The sequence below is a fragment of the Callorhinchus milii genome, unplaced genomic scaffold, assembly GCF_018977255.1.
Source record: "Callorhinchus milii isolate IMCB2004 unplaced genomic scaffold, IMCB_Cmil_1.0 Scaffold2, whole genome shotgun sequence".
NCBI lineage: Eukaryota > Metazoa > Chordata > Chondrichthyes > Chimaeriformes > Callorhinchidae > Callorhinchus > Callorhinchus milii.
In genome coordinates, this window is record NW_024704743.1 from 5,866,315 (window position 1) to 5,881,476 (window position 15,162).

A 15,162-nucleotide genomic window follows, 5' to 3' on the forward strand; every position below is an offset into this window, starting at 1 on the left:
GACACTGGACTCATTTAAAAAGCAGCTTGATGCCATGATACAGGAATGGTAGGGTAAGTTTTTTTTTCGAGGGATGAAATCAGATGGGCCAAAGGGCCTTACACACCCAAACCAATCTTGTGATCCACCCGTTGGCTGAGCTAACGGGAATTATTCTCTACCTATCTCTAAATGTTGAAGGTTCATGGCCAGAGATGGCTTTACAGGGAGGGAAAAGGATGTCATAGTCTCAAAATAAAAAGATAACCTGTTGCTTTAATAACTGTAACCAGCTTTGAATTTGCTGATGTCTCTCAATTCTCATGAACTTGTTCCTTTAGGAAGAGAAAGAGGCCAGAGCGAAAGCAGACAAGATCAAACTCGCCTTGGAAAAGCTGAAGGAAGCCAAGGTCAAAAAGGTCAGCAGGTCCCAAATTTCAGCTTGCAAGCAGAAACGATCTTCCCCTCTGCCTCGAATAAAACAGGCGACCACTTTGCTGCGCATTCCATGTCACATCACTCAGTAGAGGTATTCTGGTCACTCATTTCATGGTATTTGGACATTGCTGTGTGCAAATTGGCTGTGTATAGGAGGTACAACCCCTATATTTTACAGTACATCATGTGAAGCGCTTTGAGATGTCCTCCCATGGTAAAAGGCACTATATCTGGTATCTGCAGAGTGGGATAAACTCCCTTCTTTTTTCACATCATGCCATGGGATCTTTTTAAAACATCCCTATTGATTCAGCCTCTACAGCTATAGCATTCCGTATCTTCACGACCCTCTGTGTGAAGAAATACTTCTTGAAATGTTCCTCCAGTCATTTCGCACAAACTAACAAGTTTCCCCATCTTCAGATGCCGGGAGGTGGGAATGGGGGACAGAGGTGCAGAATGTCAACATCATTACACTTTAAAACAGCTCTATCTTTGGCTCCTTGTCAGACGGCTGTACTGTCCAAACCTAGGTATCACTTTCCTCCTGTGCACCCTGTTAGCTTGCCTCAGATTCCCATTTATTGATCATTAAATGTGCGACATTTCAACATCATTTCTGTGGTTTAACATTCGCTGACCACTAAAAATAGCCAGCTTTTTACTTCGTCTTCATATGGGGAAATTTATTTGTAAAAATGTAGTACAAATCACTAATTTTGGCAATCGGCATTAAAATAGACCAAGTCTTAAAAACGCACATAGCATACATAGACTAATGTTATGTAAATTGTAAATTACTAGCTGAGAATTGACAATACATATGTTTCCAATTTGAAACCCTAGGACAAAAAAAAACTCAAACGTGCTGATCAGGAGAATTGTTTGAAGTGAATTCCCCTAAAAATTTACAAGAAATTCACCCAGTCCAACTGAAGTCAACATTATTCCATCCCACTGACGTATTATTTTGTTTGACCAGTCCTGATGATATACAGCAAGTCATAGTGCTCAGCCCTCTCGTTACAGGTTTATAGCATACCCAAGAGGTTCAAACATTTATAGTAAAAATAGAGGTAAAGACCTCGACTATATTTCTTGACTAAGGAATCCCATAAGAATTCCTATTGTCCCATGATACATCAAGGTCCTTTCTGCTTTAATGGAAATTCTTAATCCAAGAAGAATACACTCTTAATAAGGAATCAAAGTCACGCAAATGGAGATTCTTGTCTTTGATTTCTTATTAAGAATTAATTCTTCTTGGATTAAGAAACACCATGAATTAGATTCCAATACGTTAGTGCTCACACATTACACTGGTTTGGTATTGGATTTTTTTTGTCCAAATCAGCAGTTATTTCTTCATAAATGCACTTCCATTTAAAGAGCCAACACAATATACCCAAAACATAATGGTTAGTGTTCTTCAACGTGTGTTTTTCCAATTAAATAACTATCAAGGGTTTTATACTCTTACTGAATTAATGGGGAATCCAGAGTACCATCGAGAACTCTGCAGGCTGTGTCCTCTCTCGCACTAGGATGTGTGAGCCTATCACCCCCATCCTCGTTCAGCTCCACTGGCATCCCATCCCCCAGTGGATCAAATTCAAAACCCGAGTCCTCACATTCATATCTGTCCACGGCTTCACCCCACTCTACCTTTGCAACCTCCTACAATCCTACCACCTCGGCCACTACCTCTGATCAGCAAACATCTGCCCATTGTATTCACCCACAATTCTCCACCCTGAGCCTCTGGTCCCAGGGCACCGGCAGAGTAAAGACAGCCACATGACCGTATGAAGAAAAGGAACAATGGAAGTATAACTTCAAGCAGATAGAGTGTGAGGATTAGGGGAGTTTTGCTGATCTGAGCCACATCACTTGGAGGAAATGAAGCACTGTCCCAACAAGGAGTTAAAAGTCAGAGGATTAGACACCTCCAGCTCTCCCTCAACCACTTCCTAAAGCTTATTAGGTTGAGCAGCTGTAGTACCTAAATGGTTAGTAATGAGGAATTGGCACGTATTCAATCCTGATCACTGTGATTACTTTTCAGCTGGTCGTCAAGGTCCTGATGAACGATAAGAGCAGTAAAACGCTGATGGTTGATGAAACACAAACTGTCCGTGAGATCTTGGATAACTTGTTTGAAAAGTCTCATTGCGACTGTAATGTGGACTGGTGCCTGTATGAAGTCAATCCGGATTTACAGATTGGTAAACACTATAAAACATTATTTATCGTGCTGTATGTGTTGTTTCTCCTTGCCCGCAGTCAAAAAAGTATTCCTTTAAAACGGTTAAAGGCAATTTCCATAATTTGTATTTCTGAACAAAGAATTGCTTTCTCAGAGCCCCGACATTAAAGAGAATTCCGAACACGCTCGCTGGCTCAGTGGGTAAAGTTTCCGCCCAATATGAAACTGAGTCTTACAATCCCAATATTATAACCTGAATCTCAGCCTTGGAACATAGAAGGTTGTGGGGTAACTTCAAAAGGGAATTACATGGGTATTTAAAAATGAGAGCACAAGGGTATGGTAAAAAGGCAGGTAAATGGGACTAATAGAATTGCTCTTTAATTGAGTCAGCGGACAATTGGCTGAAATAGCCTTCTTCTGTGCTGTAAACTTCTATGGTTCTATCCCATCTGTGTTCTGTTAAGTGCCTCTTGGGATACTACAGTTGTCCTCAGTGCTCTGGGGTTAGGGAATGGCAAAATCAACCAAACCTCTTACTTTTTGGGTCTCTGTTTTGTGTCCCCTTCCTTTGCCATGCACATGGATATTAGATTGAGACTATTGCTTCAAAAATATACAGTCATTACATTTTACAGCAATTCCTGTGACGGGCTTTGAGATATCCTCCCAATGTGAAAGGGGCAGTATCAAATGTAAGGATTATTATTATTATCCAAGATCATCCTTGCTTGGCTCCATCTCCCAGCAGATCAAAGTCAAAATCCATGTCCTCGTGTTCAAAACCCTTCCATGGCCTAGCCCACCTGGCACTCTGTGATCTCTTGTAACTCCACAACCTCTGCTCAGTAAACACTCTCCTGTCTCACGTCCTTCATCCATCTCTTTCAGCCATTCTGCCCCTGCTGTGTGGAACTCAGAATCCCTCTGCCTTGCCCCTTCCATCCCTCTCACCCCCTTTAAAACCCAACTGAAGATCTTTTTTTTTAAACTGCACTTTTGGTCATCTTCACCCCCATCCCCAACCTTCTTCACTCCTCCAACCACCAAAGCTCAGGCTCCCAGTCGGCTCTGCGATGCCTTTTGAAAGGTGCTATTTAAACATAAAATTGGTGTTGCTGGTTGACATCATTCTGTACTACAACTAATTTATAAACAGCATTGAAAACATCTGGTGTTAATTGAAGAGTAATGCGCCAGCATTTGTATAAAGTCAGTGGGTTAAAGACTTGGCGTGGGATCACGGCAACCCTATTCACATCGTGGTTTGATGAATGAGTTATTGTGGTATGGACAGAAGGGCAGGAAATTTGATCTTAAATGGTTCTGAACTTACAATTATGGTCGAAAGATTGTTTGATCTTAAGTTGGATTTGATCTTCTAGAGTTAATGGGAGCCTTGATACTTTCCTCTGCGGTCACCAGGGAACTTTTGTTTTGAAGGAGAACTATAGCTGACTATAAACTGGGAGTCTCTCTTTGCTTCCTGCCAGTATTGATTTTTCTACAAACCGCACAAAAGAAAATGTAGACTTTTTCCCTCTAATAATTCTACAATCACAGACTTGTTTGACATCACATTTGAAAAGCACCTCGAGTAGTCAAAATTCATTATATATCTTTGCATGTTGTAAGATTTCAGCACTTTCACAGGACAGAATAAGCCTTTCTTACTGTCTGCACATAGATCCTACTGACAAAGACACCCACCCCGAGATGAACCTGACTGTCACTTTGGTTGCATAACGTGTACAGGACCAAACATGGTCACTGATTTCCTTCTGGCCCGAACAATATTTAAAAAATAATAATAATCTTTGCATTTGATACGGCATGTGAAGATATTTGTAGTCACTCTTCAGAGGCGATCTCAAACAAGCTGTGATTGTGGAATTATCAGCTCGAAAAGTTCTGTTTTTCGTGGTTTGGGAAGTCAATACTGGCAGAAAGAAAACAGAGGTTTGTGGATCCAGCCTACAGTCAACTCTGAGATCTATTTCAGAACAAAAGCTCCCTGGTAACCACAGAGTTAAATTAAGTCCAGGAGATCAAATGGTCAAGCAAACGTTCGACCGCAATTGCAAGCTTACAATGTCAAGAACACTTCAAAGAGTTTCATAACATTTCTGTGAAGTGTAGTGACTGTGTATTTGTAAAACGGAATAAGCATAGAATCCTGCACTGCTTTGTCTCTCAAATATCTTTACTGATTCATTTCATGGACGAAAATGAAAAAAGAGAGAATAATTTACAATATAAAATGTATGCACCATATTTTCAAACCTGTTTGTTTGCCTCATGTTGTATTTTTCCTGTTAGAGGGTTGCATTTTGTATAATAAGGAAATGCTGATTTCTCTGGGGTTGTGCTGTCACTCAGTGGTCATTGTGTGAGTGCAGTAGGTTCTCTGTGACAACACGTGATGGGATTAGTGTGTTTGCTTCCATTATCAGGAGCTCATCCACCTCACACTGCGATTTTACAAGTCACGAAACCAAACACTTCCAAAGTAATCCGAGTAAATAAGACTCCACCATTGTACAGATTAAAACACAAAGTGATGATGAATAAATAGAATAAATAACATAAATAAATAAAAATAATAATAATTTGGTAACTCAATCCACGACTGTTTTTAGGACACTGCTGTGCGCAATTGGCTGCCGCGTTTCGCCCATAAATATGCAGTCAGTTCACTTTACAGTATACTCTGTGAAGCACTTTGAGACATCTAGAAGATGTGAAAAGCGCTATATCAAAATGCAAGAATTATTTCTGATGTGTGCCTGTTTAACTTGGGGATAGGTTCCAGATGATGCACTCAACTTAATTGTGCTCTGAGATGCTATCCTGTATGAAGGGCTCCATTATAAATGTTGTTGTTAGATTTAACCATATTTGAGCTAACCATAAACAGCATAGTTTTACTCTTGACCCCAATTTACCCCGGTCCTATTGAAGACAATTTGGATCCTATCTTGGTTAACCCCTGCAATTTAGAATTACATATGTTTCTAACTGGGAGAAATATTCACGATTTTAGTGAATGGTATGGACTCAGACCACTAAACACAAGAGAGGTTCAGATGTAGAATGCCCTGTGTTGACCCATTTGATCTCATCTTTCCAGAATATTCAGCTATCATATACCCATCACAGTATTGTGCTGTTTTGTGAATTAATCCAGCTTCCAGCCTCAACAACTCTTCCTGGCAACCTGATCCACCCATTATTTTCCCTTTGTGCAAAAGAAATACTTCCTGGTGTCTGTCTTCTAATTCCCTTTCACAGCCTTGAAACTGTCTCCTCCTCTCCTGCTTCACTGATGAATGTGAAAGTATTGTTCTGGTGTTACTTTCTCAACATCATTTAATATCTCATGTATCTGTATAAGGTCTTCTCTGAGACATTTTTTCCAAGGCTGAAGAACCTTACCGTATCTAGTTGGTGGTAATCCATGGGTAACACAAACATCAGGAAGTTTTCATTTACCCAGAGGGTAATTAATGACTGAAACAGGTTGCCATGATAGGTGATTGATGTCAGAATAATGGTCTTATTTAAAAAGCAGCTTGATGCTGTGACAGGACAATGGTGGTGTAGGTATTCTGGAAGCATTAGATCAGATGGGCCAAAGAACAATCTTGTGAACCTGATGGTTTCTCTGCTGGAGAAGCCAGGAGTGGGAAAGGGGAATGTTGCCTGAAATGGGAAACAAAAGTGCTAAACGTTTTTCTGACTTGTTTTCCAGAGAGATTTTTAGAAGATGATGAGAACATGGTGGAGACGCTCTCCCTCTGGATGCGAGACAGCGAAAACAAGCTCCTGTTTGTCGAGCAGAAGGAGAAGTACGCAGTCTTTAAAAATCCTCAGGTGAGCAAAAAAGGTGGACGAGTCAAAGTATAAAAAGTTTAATCAATGCCACAACAGCAACAACAACTTGCATTTATATAACGCACCTCACGCAGGGCAGCATCCCAGAGCACTTGACAGTGGCGGAGCACATTGCCGAGCTGGGGGGGGAAGGGTGGGTGACTGTAGGCACGGTCAAATAGGAAGGTCTTCAGGCGCGATCTGAAGATGGGGAAAGAAGGGACAAGATGGAGGGACAGAGGAAAAGTGTTGGAGGTATAGTGGCTGAAAGCTCAGCCACCAATGGTTCAATGGAGCCAGTCGAGTGGAGGCAGCAGGTTGTGGGTTGAGTAGTAAGCAGGTTGGAGAGGTAGGGAGCTGCCAGGGCATGAAGGGATTTGAAAATGAGTGTGAGGATCTTGAAATCGTGGAGTCCGGCTAGAAATGGTGTGATGGGGGTTCGGAGTTTATAGGTGAGTATGTGTTTACGAGGCAAGGGGAGTTTAGATGAAGGTTGAAATCACCCAATATAATCAGGTGTTCAGTGCAGAGGCAGAGGAATGAGAGGAGGGAGGAGATGTCAGGGATGAAGGAACCCGGTGGTTTGGGAGGACGATAAATAAGGAGGATTTTGAAGGAGTTTTCAAGGCAAAACCTATATGCCTTAATATTTTAGTATCAATCCTCGCTCAGTCAGAGTCTGAGTCAGGTAATGGGTTCCAACCTCACCATTGGACCTTTACGCTCATAGTCTGCAGGGACATTCCAGTGTAATGCAAGGGGACTGTGGGTGTACTGACAGACAGACTGTTCTTCAGATGAGACATTAATATGAGGTCTTGTGGTGGATGTTAAATTACACTATTGAAAAAGAAGTTTCTCCTCCAGATACATTGCTCATTCCCATTGTGACTGGTTGTGGGACATTATTATTTTGTGCAAAATGGCTGCTGTATTCAATTGCACAGTTGCTACACTTTATTAGTAATTGCCTGTGAAACCCTTTGAGGCATTTTGATGTTATGGGCACTTATATTAATGCATAGATTTTTAATTAATAAAATCAAAAGCACGTTAAAATGCATAAAACCACTGCCCAAAGCAGAGAGGACCAGTGCTGGTATCAATATTACCGCAGTTAAACTGATGTAGTAATAATAATCCTTGCATTTGATATAGCGCCTTGTCACATCTTCTAATCGTCTCAAAGCACTTCAAAAAAAGTACACTGTAAAGTGAATTGACTCTATATTTGTGGGCAAAACACAGCAGCCAATTGCGCACAGCAGTGTCCCACAAACAGTCATAGATTGAAGTGACCAATTTATTATTATTATTTTTTTTGAAGGAATTATTACCCTGGAAAAGCAATCCACCAATCGACTAACAACCGCGTTCCTACTTACTGCGAGATAAACAGAGGCATGTGAATTAAGGAAACTTGCCCAATATTTCACGCTGCCAAGAATTGAACCCAGGTCTCTCGCTTGCGAGGCGAGAGCTCTAACCAGTGAGCTACAGGACTCCACTCAAATAGTAATGTTTGGCTATTGGTAAATGGACTACGATGTCTGCAGATGCTTTTTGTGCAGAAACAGCCTGACATATATAAAACCATTTATTTCCTGTGTGTCGTTATGAACTGAGATGAATTCCAGATTGTTCAGCTGCAAGAATTCCGGCTGCATCTCCTCAATAGCTTATTGAGCAAATAAACCCACGTCAGCCTCTTGGTTAGTACTAGGACTTGAACAAATGGAAGGTCATTGATTTTATTAATGCATTGGTGTGAATGGATGCCTTCAATCTTCATTTAAACTCAGCATTTTTGATCACCACCACCCCCCCACCCCCACCCCACACAATCCCACTCCCAATTCTACAGATGCTATGTTTAAATAATAATTACACTTTCCATTCTTCTGCTGTCAGCACTTATGTGAACACATTTGTGAAAGCAGATGCTCATGTGGTGCTTGTTCATCGACTTGTGAAATCATATCTCTGTGCTGTAACCTGATTGCAATTGATAGCATTAGTAAATCATAATGACCGCTTTGGAGAAAATCACACTTCATTCCGAGATAGAAAGAAGAGAGGACGTGGCTGAAATTGTCAACAACTGAGTTCCTAGTTTCACTGTGACACCAAGTCAAGTAAAGCTGAGTATAAACTTCACAGGCAGTGCATAGTAAAGGAGGCCTCTGAGAAAGGACAATCGCTCCCATTAAAGAGGGGATGTGGAAGATGGATATTAAGTTATGTCAAAACAGTTTTTGATGTTTCCTTATACAACCGCTCAGAGGACAGTAGTTGGTTCAGATACAGTGTTCCAAGGCACAAGCAAACACTGTTAAGGTCTGGAGCTCATTTCAAAGGATTGGCATTTATATTTTAAGTACATTTAATATTAACAACACCACCAACAACAAAATTACATTTGTATAGTGCCTTTCATGTCATGTGGACGTCCCAAGGCGCTGGACAGACAGTGTTATGGACCCGAGCCGGGGGACGGGGTCAGGGAGTTTGGAGGGCAGGGGAGAAGCAGAGAGGAAAGTAAACAAGCTCATTTGGGGAAATTGCTATGACTAAAGCCCTGGCTTTTCTAACTGTTTGTAACATGAGACTGGTTTCCTTCAACATCCCATTCATCTTTTTCAGTAGCGTGTTGAGGTGCACAGTAATGTTTTCTGTGGGGAAAATACAAGAAATGTAGACCTATAGAACCATAGAAAACCTATGATTGACCTAATAGGAGGCCATTCGACCCATTTGTATTAGTGACAATGTTTGCTCCTCCAATTTATCCCTCAATCCTAAAGTCAGGCAGTCTGCATAGAGGAGGCAAGGCAGTTTTATAACTGTAAAAAAAAATCTGATAAATAATTTGGTCATTCAATCCATGACTTTTGCGGGACACTACTGTGTGCAAATGGCTGCCATGTTTCACCCACAAAATATACAGTCAATTCACTTTGCAGTATATTCTGTGAATCACTTTGAGACATTTCAACGACGTGATAAGGCGCTAGATCAAATGCAAGGATTATTATATTATGTATGGTTTCTATCTGTCTGCTATGACGTGTACTCCATCCTCCCAGAGGGACCTTCTTACCCAATCAAAGGCTTGGAGACCCCAGAGTGTGTAGTAGAGTGCTGCTGGACTTTAACCAGCTAAACCCTCCCAGCTTACCATTGCCAGCTAGCAAGCAGAGGCCTATGCTGCTTATTCAACTGAATCCACTTTAGCAGTTTGGGCTTCAGCCTTGCAAGGTCAACAAGAACCGAGTGGGAAGAATCCTTCCCCTCAGTGACTTCTCTGACCTTCCAAGTCCTGCTAACAATCTGACAGTACTCCGACTCATACAGTGAGCAGCACAGCACAGCATGAAATGCGTGAGAAGATTGTCCTGTCCACCATCCTTCTGTCCACAGCTTGGAAACACGTCCCTAGCCATTGAGCGATGGTTCCGCCAGTTGGAGGTGTGGAGCTTGAGCATCATCTGCTTACCTCTCTGCAAATCAATCAAGGTGGATTCCAAGCCGTGGATACAAATGTAGACCCCTGGTCGTCAGAGCTTCCTCCATCTTGCATTGGAATGGCAGTGAGTCCTTGAGTCAGACACTCTAGTTCCCATTTCTAGTGGGTGAGCTTGTATCAGACAGGAAATGTGCCTCCCATAGCCACCCGAGGTACCCCACAGTGCTGTGTGCTGGTCTGCTCCAGCTGCCAAATGCTTGTGGCATTTGTTTGTTCCTTTCACTGTTGCTAATTCCAAAAAAGCATTAAGAGGAAATTCTCAACATCACCAGCGGTCCTCCTGCTATTCCACGCTCCGGTCTAACCCGTCCTCCCCTGCAGCACTTGCTGATCTTTCATTAGGTCTGAGCGTTCCAAGACGCTGTATAAATGCAAGTTGTTGTTGTTGTGGAGTCCATACTGTGCGGTTATAACACCAACATCAACAATCCTTGCAGTTGGTATAGCGCCTTTCACATCGGGAGGACGTTTCAAAGTGCTTCACAGGATTTACTGTAAAGTGAAGTGACTGTGTGTTTTGTAAGGCAAATGCAGAGGCCAATTTGCACGCAGCAATGTTCCATAGTCAGAAAATGAACCAACAGTTCTGCTTCACTTATTAACAGCTTTCAATGCGTCTTTTTAGAAATTGCCAAAGTGAGAAACGAAGTGTTATGAGCAGCATTGGCAGAGCCCGTGGTCTCTGTTCACATTACAATCTTTACAACAGCTTGCATTTCCATAAAGCCCTTCATGTGGGGTAGTGTCTTAGAGCGTTCAACATTGGCGAAGCTTGAGGCTGAGCCAGGGAGAGAGGAGAGATGGCCATAGGCACAGCCAAAGAGGAAGATCTTCTGGTGTGATATGAAGACATTGAGGGAGGGAGCAAGACGCTGCACGGAGTGAAAGACCTATATAAATGTTGTTGTAATAATTTTTTATAATAATTTATTTTTATATGTGATAATTTATTTTTAGAGCACTGTCTGGTGAATAAAAAAAACTGTTCCCCACCCCAATCCCTCACCTCACGTTCCCTCCCACCGGACCACTTTTGAAGAATTTACAGATCGGACACAGATTATGGCAAAGGACAGCAATTTAACCCAGCATCTAGATCTGCGGACACTTAATACATTGGTTATTAATGGGTTATCACAGGTCACAATATTGCAACCCACACCGGCAGAGATGTAACCTTGCTTTGTTTTCTCGCGACCAGAATTTCTTCATTGCAAAGAAGAAAGACGAAGGGAAGGACATGAAGGAGAAAAGGAAGGAGGCTTTACTGGAGGTGAGTCAAGACTATTATTGTCCCAGAACTTTACAGCAATAACTACATTAACATGTGTTTCTATAGCACTCTTCACACAGGATAGCGCCTCAAAGTGCTGAGATGTTATATATAAGTATAAAGGCACTCACTTTACTGTGAGCCCCTATTTCATTTGACAGAATGAATTGATTAGTAACACATCAGTGCCTCAGACTGCAAAATCAAACTGGTCCAAAGTTCCCGCACATGTGTGAACCTTCTGATGTCTTCACGCCATCTTAAGCAGTGAGATCTGAGGTCCCAAATCTGCGTACAAATAACTGAGGATCCAAGATTGTTAAAAGTGAAAGCTGTGGCAGCAGCATACATCTCAATAACAAGTTATGCAGTTTTGGCTGGATAAATTCCAGCTCTTTCCCCAACGCACACTCTGGGGACCCCAAATCCTTTGCTCTCGCCAACTTTCCGGAATTATACAGGCAGAGTGCATCCCTCCAGGGAGAGAGTGCAAGTCCATTCCAACCACAGGGAAATTTCCATGCCCACGTGGAACTTTCAGTCTGGTTTGAAACATCTTAAGGATGGCGATGGGTTTTCGCGTGTGTCAGACACCCGGCTGACCAAAAACGAGATGAAGCCGACAAATATGGAGAGAGCAGAGCAAGGCTGGGATCAACTCTGCTTTTCTCTGTCCTAGCCCGGCACTAGCAACAAGTGAATAGTCACTGGTTCTATGCTGCCAAACACTTGTCCATTTATAAGTCAAAGGACAAGAATGTATAAACCATTACTGTTAAAGGAAAGAATTAATAAGCAAGATTAAAAGTGGAATGTCTGATGGGAAAGGAGTCCCAAATAGCAACTCCCACCTGTAACCCGAAGTGTCACATTGTCCTGGAAAGCAGACCTCTCCAGAAGTAGGCATGTCCGAGTGTAATTTCTGCAGGTCGGCGAAGCTAATGTTTAATTCCCCACAGGAAATCCTGTAACAAATGACATTTTACACCTTTCTAGTGCTTTACGCCAAGTCTGCACCGCTGTCGTTAATTCTGTTTACAAGTGGTAGTAAAGGTGATTTCATGGTGCAGTGATTTCCTCCTTTTTAAATGAGGTTTCTGCTCTTTGCTTGTATCTCCGTGCCCTGTGATTGATAGCACACGTGACTGAATAGCTTCCACTTCAAAAGGAACCCCCATTTTTCTTTGGAAAAGCACCAATGTCAGTCTGTGGCTTTCCGAAAGGTTGGACCACTCAATAATTAAACCAGCTTTTTAACAAGCATGTAAGGTCATCCTTAGGAGAAATCAATTCCGTTGTCAAATCTTCAGCCCATATATAATGTTGGTAATTGTGCACAAACAGCTGGTGTACAACAAAACATGAAAGTGAAACCAGAGACAAGTGGCCCAGCTGAGCTGTCTAACCCAGACATGTGAACCAGAGTCTTGCCTACTAAATACATAGGAAAATAGGAAATGCTGGACAAAAAAAGATCAAGGTCAATCCAGTTTGCCTTCCACCATCCTTCAGTTGCAGTCATCTGTTTATGTCCTGAATTACGTCCTGATTTGCTGTATTGCCACAATATTATTTCCTAAAAATCTAATTTGAAAGAATCAACACTTTCTGCTTCCACCATCTCCCTAGGGAGCCCAGACACACAACACTTCACAGTAAATTCTGTGAAGCGCTTTAAGACATCCTCTCAATGTGAAAGGCAATGCAAAGATTATTATTATTATTGCTATGACTACTTTTTGGGCTCAATTCTACTCAATAAGTTCCCTTTAATGTACAGAACAAAATAAATTAATTGCACCGCACAATGGGATCTAACATGCAGTTTAATTTTAGCAATTTTTTCCCTTTTTAAAAAATTTTACTGTGTCGGAATGGCTATTCTCCCCTCCCCTTGTCTTTCTCCACAAGACACAAGGGGGAGAAAAATCATTTGGACACAGTAAAAAAAATTGGAAAAGGGGAACAAATGCTAAATTTAAACTGCATGTTATATCCCATTGTGCGGTGCAATTAATTTGTTTTGTTCTGTACATTAGGGAATAGCAACTTGGCTTCTGGCACTGACTGGCTGCCCTCCTGCATATGTACACAGCGAACAGGAAGTCAGATGAAGCTACAATGACTATCGCCAGCATTTCCTGCATTAGAAACCCTCCGAGTGTCAGGCTGCCTGGACCGACCAGCAGTCACTGCTGGAACCATTGACGTCAATGGTGGCACAAATGACAGGTGCTTGGTTAAGCCTGGCTCAGCTGGTAGCCCTCTCAGGTTGTGGAGGTTCAACAACAACAACTTGCATTTATGGAGCATCCCAAAGCGCTTGACAGAGGACGAACACCAATCCGTGGACTTGAACTCACAACTTTCTGACTCAGAATAGAGCGCTATAGACTGAGTCAGGTTGACGTGGGTTAGCTATGCTGCAAATTCTAATTTTATACCTTTCCAGGTCCCACCCCTGACCCGACCACGGCGACCACTCAAGTTTAGAAATAAACTTATTTAAACCAGCTTCCCCTCCATTCCACGCCGCCCCTCCCTTCCACCCCGCCTCACCCAAAGCTTGCAAGTTCAAATCAGCATCAGCAACATGTTGAAATGAAATAATTAAACACGATGTCCCACATCCTTTTCTATTAAATAGAACTGACCTCTGAATTAGCGATACACCCTGTTCCACCCTGTTCACCACATCCTGCATTCACACAGTGCTGTCAATGTTTACTCAGGGGCTTAAGGCAGACTTTTGTGTCACATCACAGAGTAAGGTTCTGAGGGGGGAAACGTTACACGGCAGAAATTCCCCCTGATTCACAGACCCAGGGCAATAAAGTTAAACTTGTTGATGGCACCAAGTTGGGAGGGAATTATAGAACTGGAGGAGCCAGGAAACTGCATCAGTCTGGCTCAGTTTTGAGCATTCTCAGTTCTAAGTCAAGAAGGTCGTGGGTTCAAGTCCTACATCGGGACTTTTTTAACTCGTAGTCTCAACTCACACCCCAGCGTAGTGCTGGAGAGTGTGCTGTGTTGTTGGAGGTGACGAAGACGTTAAAAACCCCATGGGACAAGTCATAATAAGTGTCCTGACCAAACACACCCCCAAATAAAATTGGTCATTCATTTCATGGTTGTTTATGGGAAATTGCTGTGTGTAAATTGACCTACAAAATCACGACACTGCACGGTCATTACGCTTCATAGTATATCCTGTGAAGGGCTTTGAGATGTCCTCACAAAGTGAAAAGCGTTATATCAAATGCAAAAAGCAGGGCTTGGTATGGTAAATAGAGTTCAATATAATAATAATAATCCTTCCATTTGATACAGTGTCTTATCATGTCATTGAAACTTCTCAAAGAGCTTCACAGAATATACTGTAAAGCGGATTAACTGTGTATTTTGTGGACGAAAATAGAGTCCAATAGAGATAAATGCACGATGCTACGAACTTAACGACAGCGGTGCAAACAGGATGCTGTGCCATATTGCCAAATCAGTTGAGTCATACGTAAGCTATATAGTGCTCTGGTAAGGTCCCACCCAGAGTACCACAAAGAGCTCTGGTACCCACAGGCATAAACAACAACAAAAATTACATTTGTTAGGGTTAGGACGACCCAAGGCACTGAACAGTCGGGGATCAGGACCTGAGCGTAGGGTGGGGGGGCAGGGTTGGGATAAAGGAGGGCAGAAAGTAAGGAGAGCGGCCGAAGGCATGGTTGAAAAGGAGGATCTTGGTGCCATGAAGGAGGCAAGGCAAATGGACTGTGGGATGGAGGAATTCCAAAGGATTGGGGCAGAGAGGCTGAAAGCCCGGCTGATTATGATGGGGCGGGTCGGGCGGGAAACATGGAGCAGGCCGGA

General features: G+C 42.3%; 1 protein-coding gene across 3 annotated transcripts in view; it reads left to right on the forward strand.

The window, feature by feature from the left end:
- The window catches only part of LOC103183600 (amyloid beta (A4) precursor protein-binding, family B, member 1 interacting protein), an 88,868-nt gene that overhangs the window by 56,062 nt on the left and 17,644 nt on the right, over nucleotides 1-15,162 (forward strand). For all 3 annotated transcript variants that reach the window (XM_007901173.2, XM_007901172.2, XM_007901174.2), the window contains exons 6-9: nucleotides 321-398; nucleotides 2,483-2,642; nucleotides 6,375-6,496; nucleotides 11,224-11,295. In XM_007901173.2, the coding sequence (XP_007899364.1) occupies nucleotides 321-398; nucleotides 2,483-2,642; nucleotides 6,375-6,496; nucleotides 11,224-11,295 (432 nt within the window). The remainder of the gene's footprint in view (nucleotides 1-320; nucleotides 399-2,482; nucleotides 2,643-6,374; nucleotides 6,497-11,223; nucleotides 11,296-15,162) is intronic.